Raw genomic sequence first — 18,858 nt, 5'->3', positions numbered from 1 at the left:
CCCACCCAACCCTGAGGAGACTCCTCCAACCCCCACCCACTTAACTGGCAGCAGGAGGGTTATCAGCTGGGCAGCGGGCCGCTGCCACTGCCGCTGCGGTGGCGGCAACAGCACAAGGCAGCACAGCCTGGAGCCAGCCAGCTCCTCTGCCGCCACACTGGCACCCGAGCCTGCAGGGTGGTGCCGAAGGCCGGAGCCACCTCCTCTGGCCCTTCCTGTCCTAAAATGGCCGTGGTGCGGCAGCACTGCGGCGGCCATTTGAGGGGCAGGAAGGGCTTTTTCCACCTCCTCTGGCCCTTCCTGCCCCTCAAATGGCCGCTGCACCACTGCCGCACCACGGCCATTTGAGGGGCAGGAAGGGCCGGAGGGGAGGAGCCGTCCCGGAGCCACCACAAAGTATGTGGGGGGAGGGGGGAGTTTGATGTTTAAAGTGACCCGCCGCTGCTTGCATGCAGCAGTGGGGCCCTTTAAACAAGCCCCAAAGATTACCAAAGCAACCCAAATTGCTTTGGTAAGCTTAGCTTCGGCATTCCCGAAGCGGGGCCAGCATGCTGGCCCCACTTAGGAAATGCCGAGGCTTGCAGAATCAGGTCCGCTTTGGATAACTTTACCCGAAGCGAACCCCGAATAGCTGTGCCGGAGCCAGCTGGCTCCAGGCCACGCTGCCTTGTGTTGCCGCCGCCGCCACAGCAGCAGTGGCGGCAGCCCACCACCCAGCTGAAACCCTCCCGCTGCCAGGTAAGTGGGTAGGAGTTGGAGGGGTCTCCTCAGGGTTGGGTAGGAGGTGGAGGGGTCTCCACAGCAGGGTGGGGGGTAGAGGGGTTGCCCCAGGGAGGGTGGGGGGGTGGCGGTGAGGAGATTTCCCCCCCCCTTCGCTTCAGTATGCTCCAAATCTTCATGGAGCATACCGAAGCAATTCCCGAAACCCGAATCTGAAGCGGCTTGCCACTTCGGATTTAGGGATATCCTAAATCGATTTCCCACTTTGGGTAAACCCGAACCGGGAATACCGAATCTCCCCACCCATGCACAGTCCTAGCCCGAACCATAACAATGCATAAAAACCACCAGAAGAAAATACAGAAATAAGATACTAAACAATTCCAAGAATTGAAAAAGCAAAAAGGATTTTATTGTCGTTCTGAACGGGGGAAGAGTATGGATCTGCTGAGTATCCATTTTAGGGGAATTCCAAAAATGGGAGCAATTGAATTCAGTGCCAATATATTATTTTAGTACTGTCATTTGGATTCTGTATTATTGCAGAAAAAATCCTTTGAAAACTTCAAACAATAGAAACTTTCATTCTTTCAAATGAACCATTCATCAATTCTAGATTATATTTCATTGCATTAGTTTCTAGTCATCAGGTAATCATGGCAAAGATCAATAAAATGAAGAAATCAATACTGCTCCATACCTTTTCGGAGACATGTTAGATTCTCCTCCATGACTTGAATCAATACCAGAATCATGAACTGCTTCATAGTGTTTAAAAAGTTCTTCCGCTGATCCATGGGATTTCATACAAAGAGGGCAAATAAATCCCTATAACATGAAGCAAAAAAAAAATAAATTAAATAATAGTCTTTCAGCTTTTCGTTATCTTCCTTTTTGTAGTGCTCACTAAACTCACCTATATTTGCAAAAGGATTTTCTTTATTTCATGTAACCACGCAATATTATAACTTGAGGCAAGAAAAAAGTATGACAAAAAACGGGATACACTATTGTTTCAACAACAAAAGGAGTCTCGCGGCAAAACTAACAGATGAATCGGAGCAGCATAAGCATTCACTCTATCAGATGCATGAAGTGAAATCAGAGCAGAGAGAGACTTGCATACCGTGGTGAAGTTTACATAAAATACAAGAGACATTTCTATGCTCAACTCAGGAGTATACAAAATAAGCTCAGTGACCATTCACAGCTGTTGTAATCAGTAATATCAGTGTCTTCTTAGTTATATTAAAGACTTTAGCACCTACAGTGGCTAAGAAAGGACAGTTCGAATAGCAGTTTTCATGTTTGAATATAAAACTGTTCTTCTTTCAGAACTCAATCATGAATGTAAGTAAAGAAAACACAGTAGTTAGAGATGAAATTCTAGTTTGAACTTGCAACAGTAACAAAAACCAGCCTTGGTTTTAAACTCAGTGGCCAAAATACTATGACAGAGGAGCTCTCCTTAACTCCTCCCTCTCATGTTCCATTTTTGCATTTTTCTACACTGCCACACACTACATGTATGCAGCTGATTCACAGACTTAGGTCTGCCTTTGTAAATAAATCACCTGTTCCAAATGAGAATCAAATTCTGTCTCTGTCACTGACTCTATAACATTGTCTATTCTAGAAGCTAGCTCAATTCCAGTATCACCCTGAAACATGGCAAGTTTATATGTGGTTTGAAAATACTTCTTGAACAGACAAACCACGGTTTGCAATCAGCCAGCAAGCCAAAATCCCCAAACCATGCCTTGAAGCACACTTGCAACCATGGTCTGTACCAAATACAGGTTGATAACATAACTGAATTGACACATCATAGTTACAGTTATAACCACCTCAGGAGAAAGCTGCGCAATAGAAAGAGAAGCAGCATAGAAACAGAAAATGAAACCATACAGGAATCTAAAATAGTTTACCTTTGGTATTTCAAATCATAGTTTGGTTCTCAACTACTGTAAACACAAACCATGATTTGAAATTATGTCTAAGTTGTGCCAGGCTGTGCTTTTTCTATCCCATTATCAGAGGCACTCTTTAAATCAATAGCACAGATAAAGCTTTTGTATTTAAATTGGAATGATGTATTTTTCTTTTTCTTGCTTATGAACATAACATTGCTTCCTGTCTCTAGAACTCTCAACTCGGAAACCTGTGTTATTGCAGCATAGTATTTATTCATTCACACTTTGCCCCACATCCCTACAACTTACCTGGAGTCTGGTCTGCAGACTATAGAGGCCATGGTATCCATGCCCCAGGTTGCTCTGTCTGGCCCTATACAGTGACGCAGGATCCTAATTTCAAATTGCTCAGCTGACCAATAAAGGGGCTGTGTGCCAGGCTTGGGGGTGTCCCTGGCTGGCGGACCAAGGCAATCTTAGTCTTTTCTCGGGTCTACTGAGCAGGCTTTTAAGCAGGAGCTGCCCAGACACCTTAATTTCACCAGCTGGGTGGTGGCTCTGGGGCAAGTGTTCTGCACTTGCCTCACCAGGGCTACAGCCAGAGCCTCTGCCCCCCACCATCACATAAGGGCAATAGGGCTGACCTCAAGATCTGGCTCTCATTCCTGGATGCTTACAATGGGGTCTCTCCCTGTCAGGAGGTTTGGGAGCTGGGAGCAGAGCTGCAGATGCACTCTGACATGGCCGGGAGTACAGGCATCGGCATTTTTCTTCAGGGGCGGTGGTGTGCTCAGGGATGGTCAGAAGAGGCCTGGGCCCGGTCTGATCTTTGATGCAGCCTCACTTTCCTCAAGCTCTTCCTTATCCTGGTTGTGGTCACCGGGGGGGGGGGGGGCAGGGAATGACTCAAGAATAATTCTGATGTTCCAACCAGGCAGTGGTCCAGGATCTGAACAGGTAGTCCTCAAGCTCTGAGCAGGTCATGTGCCTAGTGCTCAACCTGGTGCTGGCTTGCCTGTCTGCTAACATATTGTCCAGGGGGGAGAACCCCAAACACCCTGGACTTGCCACAGACCCCTTACTTGCAAACTGACAGCACCCCAGCAGCAGGCACAGAGAGCTCAGAGGAGTTGACGCAGCTCCAGCCAATGGAGGAAGGGGGGAAAGAAGACAGCTGGAGAAGACAGCCAGGCGCGTGCTGCCCAGCCAAGCCTTAAAGGGCAACAGGCATGCACACCTACCTGGGATGCCGACACCAAGACAAACAGGCTAGACACCCCTACCCAAGTCCTAGGGGGAACCAGCAGCAAAGTTTACCCTGGGGAACTGGCCAGAACCCAGGAGGCCAGGGTGGCTCCTCATGAGCAGAGGAGCCAAGCCACATTGCCTGGAAAGGCCCTGCCAGCCCCATCCTGCAGGAAAGGATAAGGGGACAGGGAGGAATGAGATGAGGAACACCTGAGGGTGCCACCAGATGAGTTACACCTAGCCCCACCCTGCAACAAAGAACAGGAGCACAGGGAGAGACTGGGATGAGAGAGGAAACACCTGAGGGCATACCCAGCTGGGGGGCATTAGGGATAGGGCAGAGCATGGGAGGAAAGGAGGGGGAAGTTGGGAGAAGCCCTATAAAGGCAGGCTCAGTAGGGAGCTCAGGGTGGGTTGTGTAGGAGTGGTGAAAGAGATGGAGAGTGGCGAAGGAGTGGAGGGTTTAGGAGAGTATGCGAGTGAAGAGAGGGGAAGGGAGAGGGAGAGGGAGAGGGAGAGGGACGAAGACGAGGACTGGAGGCAAGAAGCAGAGGTGGAAGGGAGCTTGACACGCTGAGCAGGCCTGCAAGTGATAGAGAGGGAGCAAGGGTGATGTATACCTCCCCTCCTTCCATAGAGCTGAAACCAGTGCTGTCCCTGTCTGCGTCTGGGAGCTGTAGTTCAGGCTCACCGGCGCTCTGCACAGCCGCGCCCATGCCAAAGCCTGACACATATCATTTTCAGTTTGTTATGTAGCAGGGACTAGTAACAGGAATGTGGACACATTGTCTTGCTTCCAGACAGAGAGATTCTTCACCCTTGCCCCGGAGGCTTCCCGGAACTCAGATCCCTTCCCAGAAGACCTGTGCAGGCTTGGCATCACATTATAATGCAGGGAGTATTAGCTTTGGAGCGGCCACGGAGGCTGCGGACCTGGGCTTTCCACCATTATGTATTCAGGTGGTGGGTAGGTGGAAGTCGGCGGTATACAAAGTCTACATATGCCTCGATCTCTTCCTCATTCCTTGTGTTTTGTAGTTTCCACAGAGTGACAGCGGTCGGTGTGAATCTGTAGGCACAGCACTGTCTACTGGGCCAGTTGCTACATGGCAGAATCTGGTTGGGAGGAGCAACTGGGACTCCAGGAAGCCATCGTTGTGAGGTGTATCAGCATGCAAGTACCTCCCCACGGTGTTTTGAAATGCACAGGATTCTGGACTCTGGATGCCTTGGTGATCCAGAAGGGAGAGAATGATTTGGGCTCACAGCTGGGCTTGGACTTATTGCATGCCATCATCAAGGACTTGGGGGTTGTGTGTTGGCATTTTCCCAGGGTGTAGTTGCTATAGTCAGATTTACTTGAGAGACAGTCTTGGCTGGGCAGTGCGTCACCTGGGAAGGTGGACTTGGCTGGACGAAGGGTGGCAAAGGCTGTGACACACTTTGTGGAAGCAGAGGGGGGCTTTATCCACCATCCAGACATTTCCTTCCAGCTGGAAGCCTTGTACCATCCTGATGGGGTACACCAGTCCAGCTGGGGTCAGGACCTTTGGTTAAAGGATATCCGGGACAGGCTGCTTGGGTGGTTTCAGCTTTAGGAGCTTTGGCAGGAGCCATTTTGTGGCTCTTGTGGTGGTTTGGCATTCAGCACAGAACCCTTTTGGGGGAAACATGGCCTGCATGCATTGGTTCTCCATAGATGGCAGGCCCTTTAAATGATCTTGGGGGCAATGCAGGGCAGTGACAAGCCCAGTTCCCGGGCCATCAAGGCATGCTTGCTCCAAAGTAACAGAGGAACCACACAGAGGTATACACCCAGGTAGTGTCTAACATACTGTCATCTCATGGTGATGCAGTGCCAAGGCTCCTCTAAGCTGTAAACAATAAAGTTGTGGCCTCTGTGTCTTTGTTGCCTCCACCCTTGCCTTCGTCCCCTCATGCTGGCTCCATAGAGCTGTTTCAATTAAGGGTAGGATTCAGAATAAATAGCAATTTCCAACTATTCTCTCTTCTTACTGCAGACACCCTTCACGTCATTTCTCAGTTCCTTTATCCCCCATGAGCAGCATTTCATGGAGATTAGTGGGCTGCGGGGGGGGGGGGGGAGGAAGTGTCCATAATTAGAAAAATTAGTCAGAATCCAACCCAATGCTTCCATGTCAACAGTTGCTGCTGATACAGCACATGTTGTTAGTGATGCTTCAGTTAAACACCCTGATTTTATAATGAATGTCCTCAAAAAAGATATCCCAGAACCATTTATTAGAGATCAAAACCATTCACCTTTATATCTGACCATCTAGACAATCACTGTACTGGAAGCCAAAAATCCATTAGAAGTTAGTGATAACGACTACTGGCAAAGGTAGATGTGATTCAATATAACACTAAAGTCCTTAGATAGGCTAACTTGTTTCTCCTCAGCCCCAAAATACTATTATTCACCTGCATAAGGATTCCTCACCATTTTCGTGTATTAAATGCACCTCTTCATAAAACAAACTATTTCTATACCGAAATGCAGATTTGTGAAACTCACAAACTGAAAGTCGCCGACGGCATAGCTCATATATATATTTTGCTCCATGTATACATGCTGAAAAACACAACTAGCTGCAACTTCCCAACAGGACTATATGAAAAACACACATGTGCAGCTGTCACATGTTGCTACATGCAGCATACACAGTATCTCAGATTAATTCTATACAGAAGCACTTTCTAGAAGGGCAGCATATAAATCAGGCCATAAAAGCACACACTATTAACACTTAGGATTCCTAGATTCACTATAAAGGGACATGCACACAAGCAATGCAACCCTAAGAATACTTTCCTGGGAGTAAACCTGATTGAACAGACCTGCTTAGAATGCCTCTACAGCATTACCAAAGGTTGCCAGCCCCCCACTAGGGCAATGGATCTCCTGCCTCAAGCTGCCCCATCTCACCACCTGGCTGGTGGGGAGAGACATCAGAAAAGAGGGGAAGCAGCAGGCACACAAGCAAAATGGGCACATGTGCCCGCCCACCCCCAGTGATTATTTCATTTCAGGCATTACTCAGAAGCAACAGGTCATGCCAGAAATGACATAATTACTAGGGTACGCTGACATGTGTACACAAGTCACACACCCCTCCATCTTTGACTTGGGAGGACCTGGGCAATCCTGGTGTTACTCTAGTCACAGAGACGGCCTTGTCAAATTTCTGTTTTTATATGTATTTATGAGGCTTCAACAATATCCACAGAGCAGTATACTCCATCCTTTATTCAGTATATGAAACACTATCTTGATAGTCGAGTGTACTAACAAAGACATTTTTAAAAAACTATTACCAAAAGACTTGAATAGTGTAATCACATGAGGCTTGAACAGAATAGATTGAAAATAATCTATTCTGTCTCTTACAGCAGAAGCTTAACAAGGCAAATGCACTACAAAAGTACCACATTTCAGGACAAGCCTTTGTTATAAGGGAGACAGGGAGGGTTTATCTTGGTAATCCCCATTGTATTATGAAATGCCTGTTACTGCATGCAACACTGTTGTATACCAGTTTCTTTTATACTAAAAATAGGCAGGCCATGTCTACCCCATGACATAATCCATTTTCAAGTATATTCAATATGAAGCTCATTGTATACTGCGCTTAAGCATAAATACAGCTAGCATAGATACTGAATTTCCTAATGTGGGAATTATTAAACAGATTTGTTTTAAATATTTATGTTGAGCTGTTTCCACAATGATGCTTTGCTCTGCCTTTGTTTCCTTCCTGCAGCACTCCTTTCAAGTAAGCATCCACATAATGCTGTCCTGTATTCATTCTGCTTCCATGTTTTCTCCTACTTTGTTGTGATCATTCCCTAACCAGGCTTGATTTGATCTTTTTGAAGAATGCAATTAAAGCATCCTTGGACATCACATAGAAGGAAAGATAAACATTTTTTCAGGTCCTGCCCACACTGATATTGTTTTCCTTACATCAGTCCCTGTGGTGTTCATTCCACCACCATCTCACACACACACCCATCACAAAGGACTTTTTCAAATTGGTAAAAGCTATATTGCTTCAAAGTTGTAGTATTATAGCATTATAACAATGTACTAATTCCCAGCTTTCATTTTTTTAAGTATGTGTCTGTTTTCACTACAGTGTTATATGGAGAAATGTACTGGCTGTACATTTCTCCTGATACTTTACAACTAAAAGGAATATAGATACTTTTTTAATAAATGAAAGCTAGGAACTAGCACATTGTTGCAATAGATCATTATAATGATCTATTGCAACAATGTGCAATAGATTACAGAGACACAACTATTACAGATTTTTTAAATGAAAAACTGGTGTCGGCAATAGTAACCTCAGATGGCTGAGGCAAAGAGTGGGGGAAACTTCTCTGGGGATGCCTGTTGCTGCTGTGAATGCCCCTGTCTTTGTTGTAGCCGTGACAACTATACAGAGTATCATCTCCATGGCTGATTCCACATGGCTCTTTTCCCCAGGAGGCACACAGCATGCCCTCACCTTATCTGGAAGCTCCCGCATAAAGATGGCATACTCTTTCTAAGCATGATTTGTAGGGCTCTCAAGACTTCTCCTTTTAAGCCAGAGCAAAGAAAAACTTTCTTTGCCAAGACTTAAAGGGGAAACTTTGCACCAGCCACAGGCATAGCCTCCATGTGAAAACTCTGCTTGTAGGAGGCTGAGGAGCTTACAGAGACTAACTCAGCTCTGATGCCCCCCCCACCTTTATCCCTTTAACAGGGTGTGTTAAAAAAAACCTCAGCAGTGAATGCCCTGTTGTTGGGAGGGGAGGTTGCTGGGCTGCAGGCGGGCTGGCAAGACTGTAATCAGACTGGTGCTTCTGCACAGACACAATGAGCAGGAAAGAGGTGGGGAAGGGTGGTGCCAGAGCAGTATGAGTGCATAACATGTAAATGCTGTAAAAGCATTCATATAGAAGGGGAAGATAAAAGGGGATTACACAGAAATACTTCCAGCAGATTGTAACAGGATGTAATTACCATGCATCTTTAAAAAATTTACAAACTACACATTACTATTAGTTTACTCATGTATAAGAAGGTACTTATTATTCACATCTACAGATGCTATGCATCTTAGATAGTGTTCTGGTTACTTAATCAAATAAACAGGTCACCTATTTATTAAACCACACTGTTTTCTATTTGTAAACCCAAAGTGCCTTTCCATTTGGATCACACACTTTGTGTCAATGAGAAGAGAAAAAACTATTGGCATATATTCAGCTTTAGGCTTAAAGAAGATCCTCCACCCTAAGGCCTAAGTAGTTCTTCCATTGGAGGAAGAGCCACTTAAACAGGACGAAGGCTTTACACTTTGCTCAGTGAAGTGGTAGGATACATGCCATTAACTATAAATCTTTACTGTAATAACTATAAATCAGAGCAGTTAACAGTTGATAGGAGAGATAGCAAAACATACCATCTTTAAATATTTCTATTTCTAATTATTACATAGAGTTTTGAATGATTACAGACAGTTTTGAAACACTGGGGGGGGGGGGGGGGGAAATACCATTATGGCTCATAGCATTCACCATGATGCTCACACCTATCTATATCCAGAGAACTGATATACAGAATTTCTAATGGACAAATCAGTCAACGACTCTGAAATATTTAAAATATGAAAATTATTTCTTCTTCTCCAGGTTCAATCTGACAGATGCAAAAGCAAAGCACTATATTAAGATGATTAAATATATACATAAGAAAAACACAATGCAAAATATGTTCCGGTAAATGCAAGTCTTCAGTCATCCCACAAAAGACAGCTGCAAACCAGAAAGAAGAAAACATGATGCCTCTTAGGACATCCATATTTAGGTTCTTGCCTTCTGTTAAGTATGCAAAAATATAATCTCATTTATCCCCAGAGTAGTTTCCAGAAAAGCTGGAGAGGCCCACACCACAGCAACCAGAAAGGAAAACCATTCGATTTTGCAAGCATCCCATAACCAAGCCACTGAAGCCAAATAAACAAGACCCACAGTAACAGCAGGCAGTTCACGAAGCTCCAGTCTTCTTGTTTCCATCTCAGTGTGCTCATTCTGGTAATGTTCAGACAGATCAGTGGCAGTAACGCACATTTTCATACACAGTGGACAGATGAAGCCCTGTGAAACAGTTGCTTTTAGGCATGTACTTTTTAAAGCAGTACTGTAATCAAACTGAATGTCAAATAAGTAGGAAAAAAGCTTTTAACCAATATAATACCTGAGAAATGCTTTATCATTTTTTACAGAATTTTTTTTTAGTCATTAAGCTATTAATATGAAGGCAAAGACAGTGCCATTAAGAGCTGGAAGAAAGGGAGTTCATATAGTAAGATTGAAAAAACTAGTACAGCACCCCTGATCTTAGAACTTCTACTTCATTAGATAAGTCTATAAAGTAAGAAAATTATTAAAGGGCAATGGTCAGCACAATTTTTTCAAAGACCAAGAAACCACTGAACAGTAATAAAAACAGTTAACAATAAAACTACTATCATTCAGTCAAGATCATAGCTGTCAGTTAACACTTCCTTCTGATATAATGTCAGATGTCCCATTAATATAATACTTCTATATATCCCGTTGAAATGGTTAAACATACGTTCATTAAAATAATATTTATATGAACTTAGAGAACTGAGTATTCTCTTGCAGAACTACATAGATCTGTGGGCCCACAGACAACAGAAGCGCGCCTATCCAACAGCCTATTTGTTCCCCATCCCATTTCCAGCAACCTGCATGTGTTTTTCTCACAAGTCTCTGTTTCCTCATGCACCTCCACAGCATTATAAGGAAACACAGCAGCCAAGATGATGCAGTCCTGGCAAGCTCTGAATTCCAAAGCAGCAGTGTGCATTAGGCAGGGATGGCCTCTGTTGTTGTAAATCAAGGGTAAAGTTGGCCGAATCCCCAATTCAGTTTAGCAATACTGAACCATATCTAACAAGATACATGTTCACACAGAGAAAATTGCAAGGAGAAATGGAATTTGGATAGTTCCATCTCTCATTCCCATATCACCACCCTCCAATATCCTATTCAGCACATCTTAATACATTCTTAACTGCTTCAAAACTTTTCGCGAAATATGGAGCAACCCTTAACAGGCTGAGGATATTTCTCTTTCAATTAATTTTAAAAGTCTTATTTATATACTAAAGAAGTACTTCTATACAGTAATTTCCATCTTGTCTGGGAGTGACTCAGTTTATTTTTTATCTATTTATCTTTCATTTTTCTCTTCTGTTGAACAAGACCTGCATTGGTAGTTACTTGGCATAGCAAAGACACATACTTTTAAAACCAGATATTTGAATGGATACCTTTTTATATGCGGCTGTATATTGCTAGAACAATTAACAGAAGGATTCATTTTAGTTTCATTAGGCATTAAAAGCATGATGTGCATACCAAGTAGCAAATGGTGAATCAATACAGGATACATAAATCCCACTCTTGAGCATTAAAAAAGGCTAGACAGCCTCTCAATTCCACAACTTTATATAGCACAACCCACTGGTATACTATAAAATGCAAACCAAACAGAAATACATATATGCAACCCATCAGTTTCAATATGCCTAGCCTAGACAAAATTCCCCACTGATATGAAACTCATGTTTATCAAATGGTTATCTTAAATGAAGATGACTGAACAGAATTTTACATAGAAGAATACCTAACCATGTATCAAATCAAATAAACATCTCCATTAGGCCTAAGCTATTTTCTACTGTGAGATCCATTGCTGAAATCTGAGAAAACTAAGATGAAGCTTGTTGTAGTCAAATCAAATGAACATATGCCTATTCTTCACAAGACTTGTTACTATCCCAATGTAAAATTATGACTATAATTTATATCTTAAACCAGCAACATGGAAGTTGACATTTTCCAACATGCTAAAGAACACATCATACAAAATTAATGAAATATATAAGACTATACATCAAAATTTTCTTAAGTATTTCAATAGCTTACATTACAAACATATTTAGAAAACAGCTACTCACTTTATTGCCTATGACAAGCAATTACCAACAAGCAGCCCTGAAGAGAAGCTTTTGTAAAATGAAAGTTTGTTCTCCTTGTACACCAATGTTTAACACAGATGTTGTGAGCAAGAAAACAAGCAAGCAAATAAAATGCATAAGGCCTAGTAAGCCTCATGCACAGATTTGCAAGGCTGAAATCAACACTAATGTTAGATTCCTTAATTTTTGGTATCCCTTTCGCAGAACAAAACTGTTCCATAAAATACTGGATGTCTCCATTTCCAAGTTTCATATATTACTAAGGAAACTAAATTCCAAGGTGCACCTATAAATATTGGTATTCCGTTCTGTCATCTCCACCCTTATGCTAAACAATTCAGTTCCAAAGGTGCACACACATTAATGATACTAAAAGTATGCTAATTTCTGAAAAACTGCATAAGGACAAACATTAATGAGTATTTTGTTTGGTTAGCTTACACCCCACTCCTCAGATCTGTTGTACCACCAGATAAATACTGAGTTTGGATTTTTTCAAAAATAGCAAATACATCACAAACTACAGTTCTGCACAGTGTTGCAGGAGGTTAACAACATCACTGAAACTATACCAGTGGAAAAAAGATGGGGTAAGCACCCCAAAGCAATGCTCTTAAAGAGGTGGGCCAGATCCAAGGTTTGAAAAAAAAATAACATACTATTGCAATACAGTACCTCTGAAGAGCCTTCATTGTTGACATCCACTGCATTTCCAGAGATTGCAGATGATTCCAAGTCAGAGCTCTGAGACCCAACTCTGCCTGGAGTCTGAAAAAGAAATACATACTCTTTGTTAAAATGGAATGAGAAATGACTCATGTATACAAAATTACATTTTAAATTTCTTTAAAAATAATTTCCATAAAATAAATGTATTTATTTAGAATCCGCATCATTCCAGTCTTGTTTCATTACACCAGCTCCCTATTAGCTTTCAGGCCCAGTTCAAGGAGCTGGGATTGACTTTTAAAGCCCTATAAAACTCGGGGCCAGTACACGTTAAGAACCACCGATTCCTATATGAACTTACCCAACCAGTATGGTTATCTTCAGAGGCCCTCCTTTGGTGCCTCGATCATGTGAGTTTAGACAACCCAAAAACAACGGTGGCACCAAAATTATGGAATTCCCTCCCTTGGAAGATCTGCTTGCCCCCATCACTGTCTTCTCCCGGTGGGTAAAGTCTTTTCTACTTTGTTTGGCTTCCCTCAGCGACCCTCACTGAGCCTCCTTCATGTGTTTGCATTTTGTTGAATGTTTTTATTCTCCTCTGTTTGTATAATCTAGACAGACAGACTTTAAAATTTGTTTTAATGTTTTGACTGTTGGCCATCTTGGGGACCCTGAACTAGATGGAAGGGCAGCATTAAAATGTTTTACATAAATAGATATGACAAATGTTTGGATCCATTTTACCATTAAAATCACCTTTAATTGTAATTTCTCCTTCGGCAAACTTGTATGGTATACTAGAAATCTCTTCAAAATACTGAATTACATTTGTATTAGGGGACTAGATAGTAACAAATCAGTAATTCATTTTCTTTAAGGATTATTATTAAAAATCTCCCTTATGTATCAGCCTTGACCACTTTTGTAATAATCATAACAATCAGTTGGCACTAAGTGGTCTGCCAGAAATTGGCCAGTGGTTCACCAGCAGACCACAATTTATCTTCTGCTAACTCCTGCCTTTTTAAAAAAATATTTTATTAATTTTTCAAACACAACAACATCAAAAAGCCACCATCTAGACCACATACATAACATACAATATTACATATAAGAATAAGGAGTGGACATATAATACAACAAAAAAAAAGATTAAATAAGAAACTCCTGCTTGAAGCAGAAAATAAGGCAAAATATACGGGGGGGGGTTCTGATTATAAAATACAGACATTCATTTTAATAGAATTTGCAATAGCAAAATATTCATAACAAATAATGGGTTGGGTTATCTGATGTATATGCACAAGTGTTTACATGTGTACAAAGTCCACACCTTACATATTTGTCTTGCCCTTTCTATACAGTGCTTAGAGCAGTATACATGGTTTTCTATTCCTCTTTTTTATCCTCATACCCACCCTGTGAGACAGGTTATGCTCAGAGAAAATGACCAGTCTGAGATGACTCAGTGAGATCATGAAAGAGTGGGGATTTGAGCCTGCGTCTTCAGACCTAATCCTTTGACCAGTACACCTCACTTTGGGAGCTGGTCAGAAGAACAGCAGTGTTCACGCACAGCTATTCCACATACAGAGTGGTTGCCCTTAAATATGCTAATAAACTAAAACTGCCTTGACTCAGCATGCTTGATGCAAAAGGAAGGATATAAATTCTTTTTTTTTTTTGAAGTATTGACTGGGACTTTAGTCAACTACTCTGAACATATGCTCAGGACTGAACACTTGGAAGTACTTGTAAAAAAAAAGAAAAAGAAAGACTTCTAAACAGCTTGATCATCTCTTTAAAGCTTTACTGAATGCACAGACCTATACTTCTCTAGAGTTACTGTTCCTATCACAACACTTGAGTTAACACCATTAAGTAAAAAATGACATAGCACTTATTTACTCATACCTAACACTATGTGCTATTTTAAAAGCACCTGAGGAAAAATGGCAGTTGCCACTGAACACAGACACATATGAATAATTAATATGATCATTTTTGCATTAAAATATGGCATACTGCATTGCCTAATACTACAAAGCAGACATTTTGTTTTTATTTAACTTTTTATCTATATTTTAGAAACTAACTGGGAAGCCACAAGAGAAAACAATTTGCTGTAAAAAATTAATCCTAGATACAAGTACAAATGTAATGACCTCGTCAAAAACAGCAACACTGAGGCAGCAACACTTCTTGGGATCTTTCCAAGCCACAGACAAAACGTTTTTCTCATTGTTACAAAAAATATTATTTCACCAGACACAACCAAACTAAGTAATTACCAAACCAAATGAAAAACTTTCAGGCTCCTTTCTCAGCAGGAATCAGATGCCAAGGATGCAATTTTCACCACATGATTTAAGTTTTTCTTAACACTGATATTATAAGAAAGCTATTCAGAAATTGGAGCTCTCTCTTGAGATGAATGGCGCAACTCTATCCTGAACTGTCTATATCTGAATGCTCAGAGGAGGCAGCAATTCTCTTTGAATGATCTATCCTCCATATCTAAGAGAAAGCTCTGTATGATCATATGCATTTTGTTGGCTCCCTTTTCTGCCACCAAAAGCACAATAGCAGAGCTCGGTCCTTTCTTTTTACCCCTAAATTCAGCACCATTCCAAGTTCTTAGGCACAAAGTTTCCCAAACCTGCCACCTAAGGGCAAAACTACACATTGCATCTACCAGGTGATCACCAGAGACTTGCAGTAGGACACTAGGTGCACATTGCCCATAGGAACTCAATTCAGAAGTGACCTGGATCAGAACCACAACAGGAAAGAATGGGGTTCCCCTCCCCCTTGGTTCCATTTTCTCAATCCAACAAACACTCAGACTGTTTTATATTGGGAAAACAGTGTAGGAGAAAGACACAGGGGCTTTGTTCCCTCAGGCCACAGTACCAATCCTAATCAACCCCCTGCAGCACTTCTAAATTGATTTCCCACACTGAACTCACAACAGGCATGTGGCTGTAAATCTCCATGGAGATATAAGATAGAGTTTGGAACTCAGTCCTTTTAACTGGAGATGTCAGATTTGAACCTTCATACACATGAATCATAAATTACAGTCTCTCTTCAAGCTCACCTTGTAGCATAAACAAAGTGACAGGTGATATCATAGAAAGAATTTAGCATGGGGAAAATTACAGAAAGTAATTGTATGAAATGTATTGACTAGGCAGGTATTGACATCTTCTTAGTACCAGAATATTAATTTATCTATCTTGAGGGTTTAGTCCAATAAAAGAAACACTACCCAAGATTACTATGGATATGATTCTGAAAGTTTCCATCATATTTTAAGTTGATACACCACTATTTTATGCTTTTTAGGCCACATTCCAGCTCCCATGTATACAATCAAAACAGTGTTAAGGTACATGGCAAATGGATGAAGTAAGAAGGAAAAGAAGATTGCACAGAATCTAGATTAAAGATTATAAGAACCCTGTGAAGTTCCATATTACGGATCTCCACATTAATGTAATCTACATACCACACCATCTCCACTGCCACAGGAAGTAGGTAGACTTTTATATTATTCTAACTCCAGTAGTACTTCACCACCACCATGACAGATGGTAAGAGATGGATTTTGCATCCATTCTGTGCACTACTTATGACTAATTAGCCACAGTCATAGGCAATGTTAGGCCTACCTCTAATCTTCCAATGTTCCTTGCCTTTACGCCCAATGACTCCCATTCCACACTAAAAGTTTTGCAGACTGCCAAGCCCTCCTTTTCTCCCTTGCCAGCTCACACTATGCATCCCATTTTCAAAGGTCATGAAGCAAGTTTCGTATGCCTTGTGGAGGCTTCCACTTTATTGCATTCTCAAAACAATGAGACCCTTATCAGCAAAACAGTAGAAGCTTACGAAAAACGTGTTTATTGCCTGTCCATGACATATATGGTTACATAACACAGGGCAACTGATCCTACAGGGGTAGAAAAGAACAAGAGTCCAGTAGCACCTATAAGACTAATAAAATTTGTGGTAGGGTATAAACTTCTGTGAGTCACAGCTCACTTCTTCAGCTAGAATGTGAATCCATCTGTCCTTATATCTTGGTGAGTGGAGTGATTTCAGATGCCAAATGACAATAGCAGGTAAATGACAAAAGCCGGTGAATGACAATAGCAGGCATGATTGGATAGGGTGAGGTATGCAGAGGGTGGTGCGTGTGGAGAAATCTTCATTGGTAATGAGACAGGAAGCCTAAGTCTCGATTCAACCCAGGGCAAAACTTCAACCCAGGGCACAACTTAGGAGGCTCTGACCCAAGTACTAATCAATCTCTCTGCAAAAAAATAATTGGTTAACAACTTCTAGGTACAGGCAAGGTAAAGAGAGGTAGGAAGGAGCCTGGAAGAACTTTCACAAGTGCTCTCATAGAAATAGGAAAAGGCCCATATGACACTAAACTTGAATTTCTGGCACTCATCCTTTGGCTTTTGGCACCAATGGTCATTGGCTACTGTCGACAAGTATAACTGCATGACGACTGTAAAAATTAGAGCTCCTAGGGCTGAGCTATAAGTTCCTAGCAATCAATTAGCACATTTTATGGGTAGGGCTGTGAGATGATCTGGAAGTAAGGCGACAGCAGGTGGCAGCAGCTGTATAAGCTCCAGCCCTTGGGAAGAGGGGAAGTACAATTCCAGCCTTTCCCGTGAGGCAAAGAACCCCTGTGCTGGGAGGGCTCCCTTTCCACATGAGCCAGATGGCAGGTCACCAGGCTCAGCCCTCTGTCCTTAACAAAGCACTCAGTATGGAGCACTAGCATCCAGCTGAAGAAACTAGGCCTTCTGCCTATCCTCCCATACAGCGTGACAGCAGCAAAACGTGCAGGCACGGCCATTCGTCAGTAACTGCGTTATCCTTACTACTGTGCTATACTCTGCCTATCGGTCTAAAGCGAACATCCAAGTGAATGTGTAACAACTGCCGCAACTTCACCCAGAGAGCTTTATCGGTTGTTGTGTTTGACAACACAGGCCAGTGAGTAATACCTTCCGCCTTCAACAGAGACACCTCCCTGGCAGCGGCAGAAGACAGCCCTGATTAACCCTGCCGGGCGATGAGGCCTCCAGCGCCAGGCTGCGACGACCGCGAGAGTCACCCTCACAGGCGCCGCAGCCCGCTCGGAGCCGCCTTAGCATCGCAGGACTGGGGAGGGATACAAGAGAAAGGCTCCCTCCGCCTGCCTGCCTGCCTGCCTGCCGGTTCTTCCCCTGCGCCCCGGGCTGAGTGGGAAAGAACGCACAACTCCTTCCTTCCCCGACGCGACCAGCCCAGAATCAGAAACCAAACGCAGCCGGCTGTCGCGGCACAGCTGCAGCAGAGCCCCCCGCGTCGCTCGCCGGTTCCTCGGGCCACTTCCACGCTTCCTTCGGGGCAGGGCGGGGCCTCTCCGCGGCGTGGGGAGAGAGGAGCCAGGCGGCTGCTCGCGGGGTTAATACCCAAAATGGGGGGAGGACCCGGCCCAGGGAGCAAGCATGCCGCGAGGCCTCCACTGCTGTCTCCGTCAGCCCGCTCAAGCGCAGGGTCGCTCGCCCCTCGCCGCCGCTGGGCCGGCCCCGGGAAGCGCAGCCATCGCCTCACGCCGCCGCCTCTGCCGCTGAGGCACAGCGGGCGTCCTCGCTCCTCTCCTTACCCTCTGTAAAATCCTCCTAAACATCGCGGCAGAGGTCGCGTCCCTGCCAGAGTGAAGGCTCAGCGCGGGCTCCGGAAGGCCATAGCTAAGCACAGCGCCGCTCCGGCCCGGCCCAACTCGTTCCGTCGCTCCCTGACAGCGGAGGCAGCGAGAGGCGGGGCGGCGGCGGCGGCGGCGGAGACCGCCCTCTGCGCTGACTGACTGCGACAGGGGCGGGGGAAGGCCGACTCGCCTCCGGGAGGGCCGTGACGGATGCGACGGGGAGGACGACGACGGCGTGGGTTGGCAACCTGAACGTGGGGATGGCTACGGGAGGGGCGTCGCCATGACGAGGGGATGTCGCTTCTGGCGGCGCTGCTGTTCGGTCCTGACCGACGGGGAGGAAGGGGGCCCTTGTTTCGTGCGCCGCCTTTCATCCCTCAGCGGCAGCAACGGCTTCACCCGCCAGCCGCAAGCGACAGTCGCGGGAAATGAGGATTCAGGCTTGGGCTGTGCTGGAGAAGGAGCTTAGTGCTTGAGCGCGGGGGCGCCGCCCTTTCCAGCT

General features: G+C 43.9%; 1 protein-coding gene across 2 annotated transcripts in view; it reads right to left on the bottom strand.

Annotated features, from left to right (window-relative positions):
- EEA1 (early endosome antigen 1) overlaps positions 1–18,430 on the bottom strand; it is a 77,145-nt gene extending 58,715 nt beyond the window's left edge. Inside the window, exons 1-4 of one of the 2 annotated variants that reach the window (XM_054988351.1) lie at positions 18,315–18,430; positions 12,644–12,736; positions 9,927–10,052; positions 1,421–1,548 (exon numbers count right to left, since the gene is read on the bottom strand). In XM_054988351.1, coding sequence (XP_054844326.1) covers positions 1,421–1,548; positions 9,927–10,052; positions 12,644–12,736; positions 18,315–18,338 — 371 coding nt within the window. In that variant the 5' untranslated portion in view covers positions 18,339–18,430. The remainder of the gene's footprint in view (positions 1–1,420; positions 1,549–9,926; positions 10,053–12,643; positions 12,737–18,314) is intronic. The other variant, XM_054988352.1, reaches the window with a different exon arrangement.
- Between the last annotated feature and the right edge of the window lie 428 nt (positions 18,431–18,858).

The sequence above is a fragment of the Eublepharis macularius genome, chromosome 9 (assembly GCF_028583425.1).
Source record: "Eublepharis macularius isolate TG4126 chromosome 9, MPM_Emac_v1.0, whole genome shotgun sequence".
Lineage (NCBI taxonomy): Eukaryota > Metazoa > Chordata > Lepidosauria > Squamata > Eublepharidae > Eublepharis > Eublepharis macularius.
This window is presented reverse-complemented; position numbering and strand designations above follow the sequence as displayed.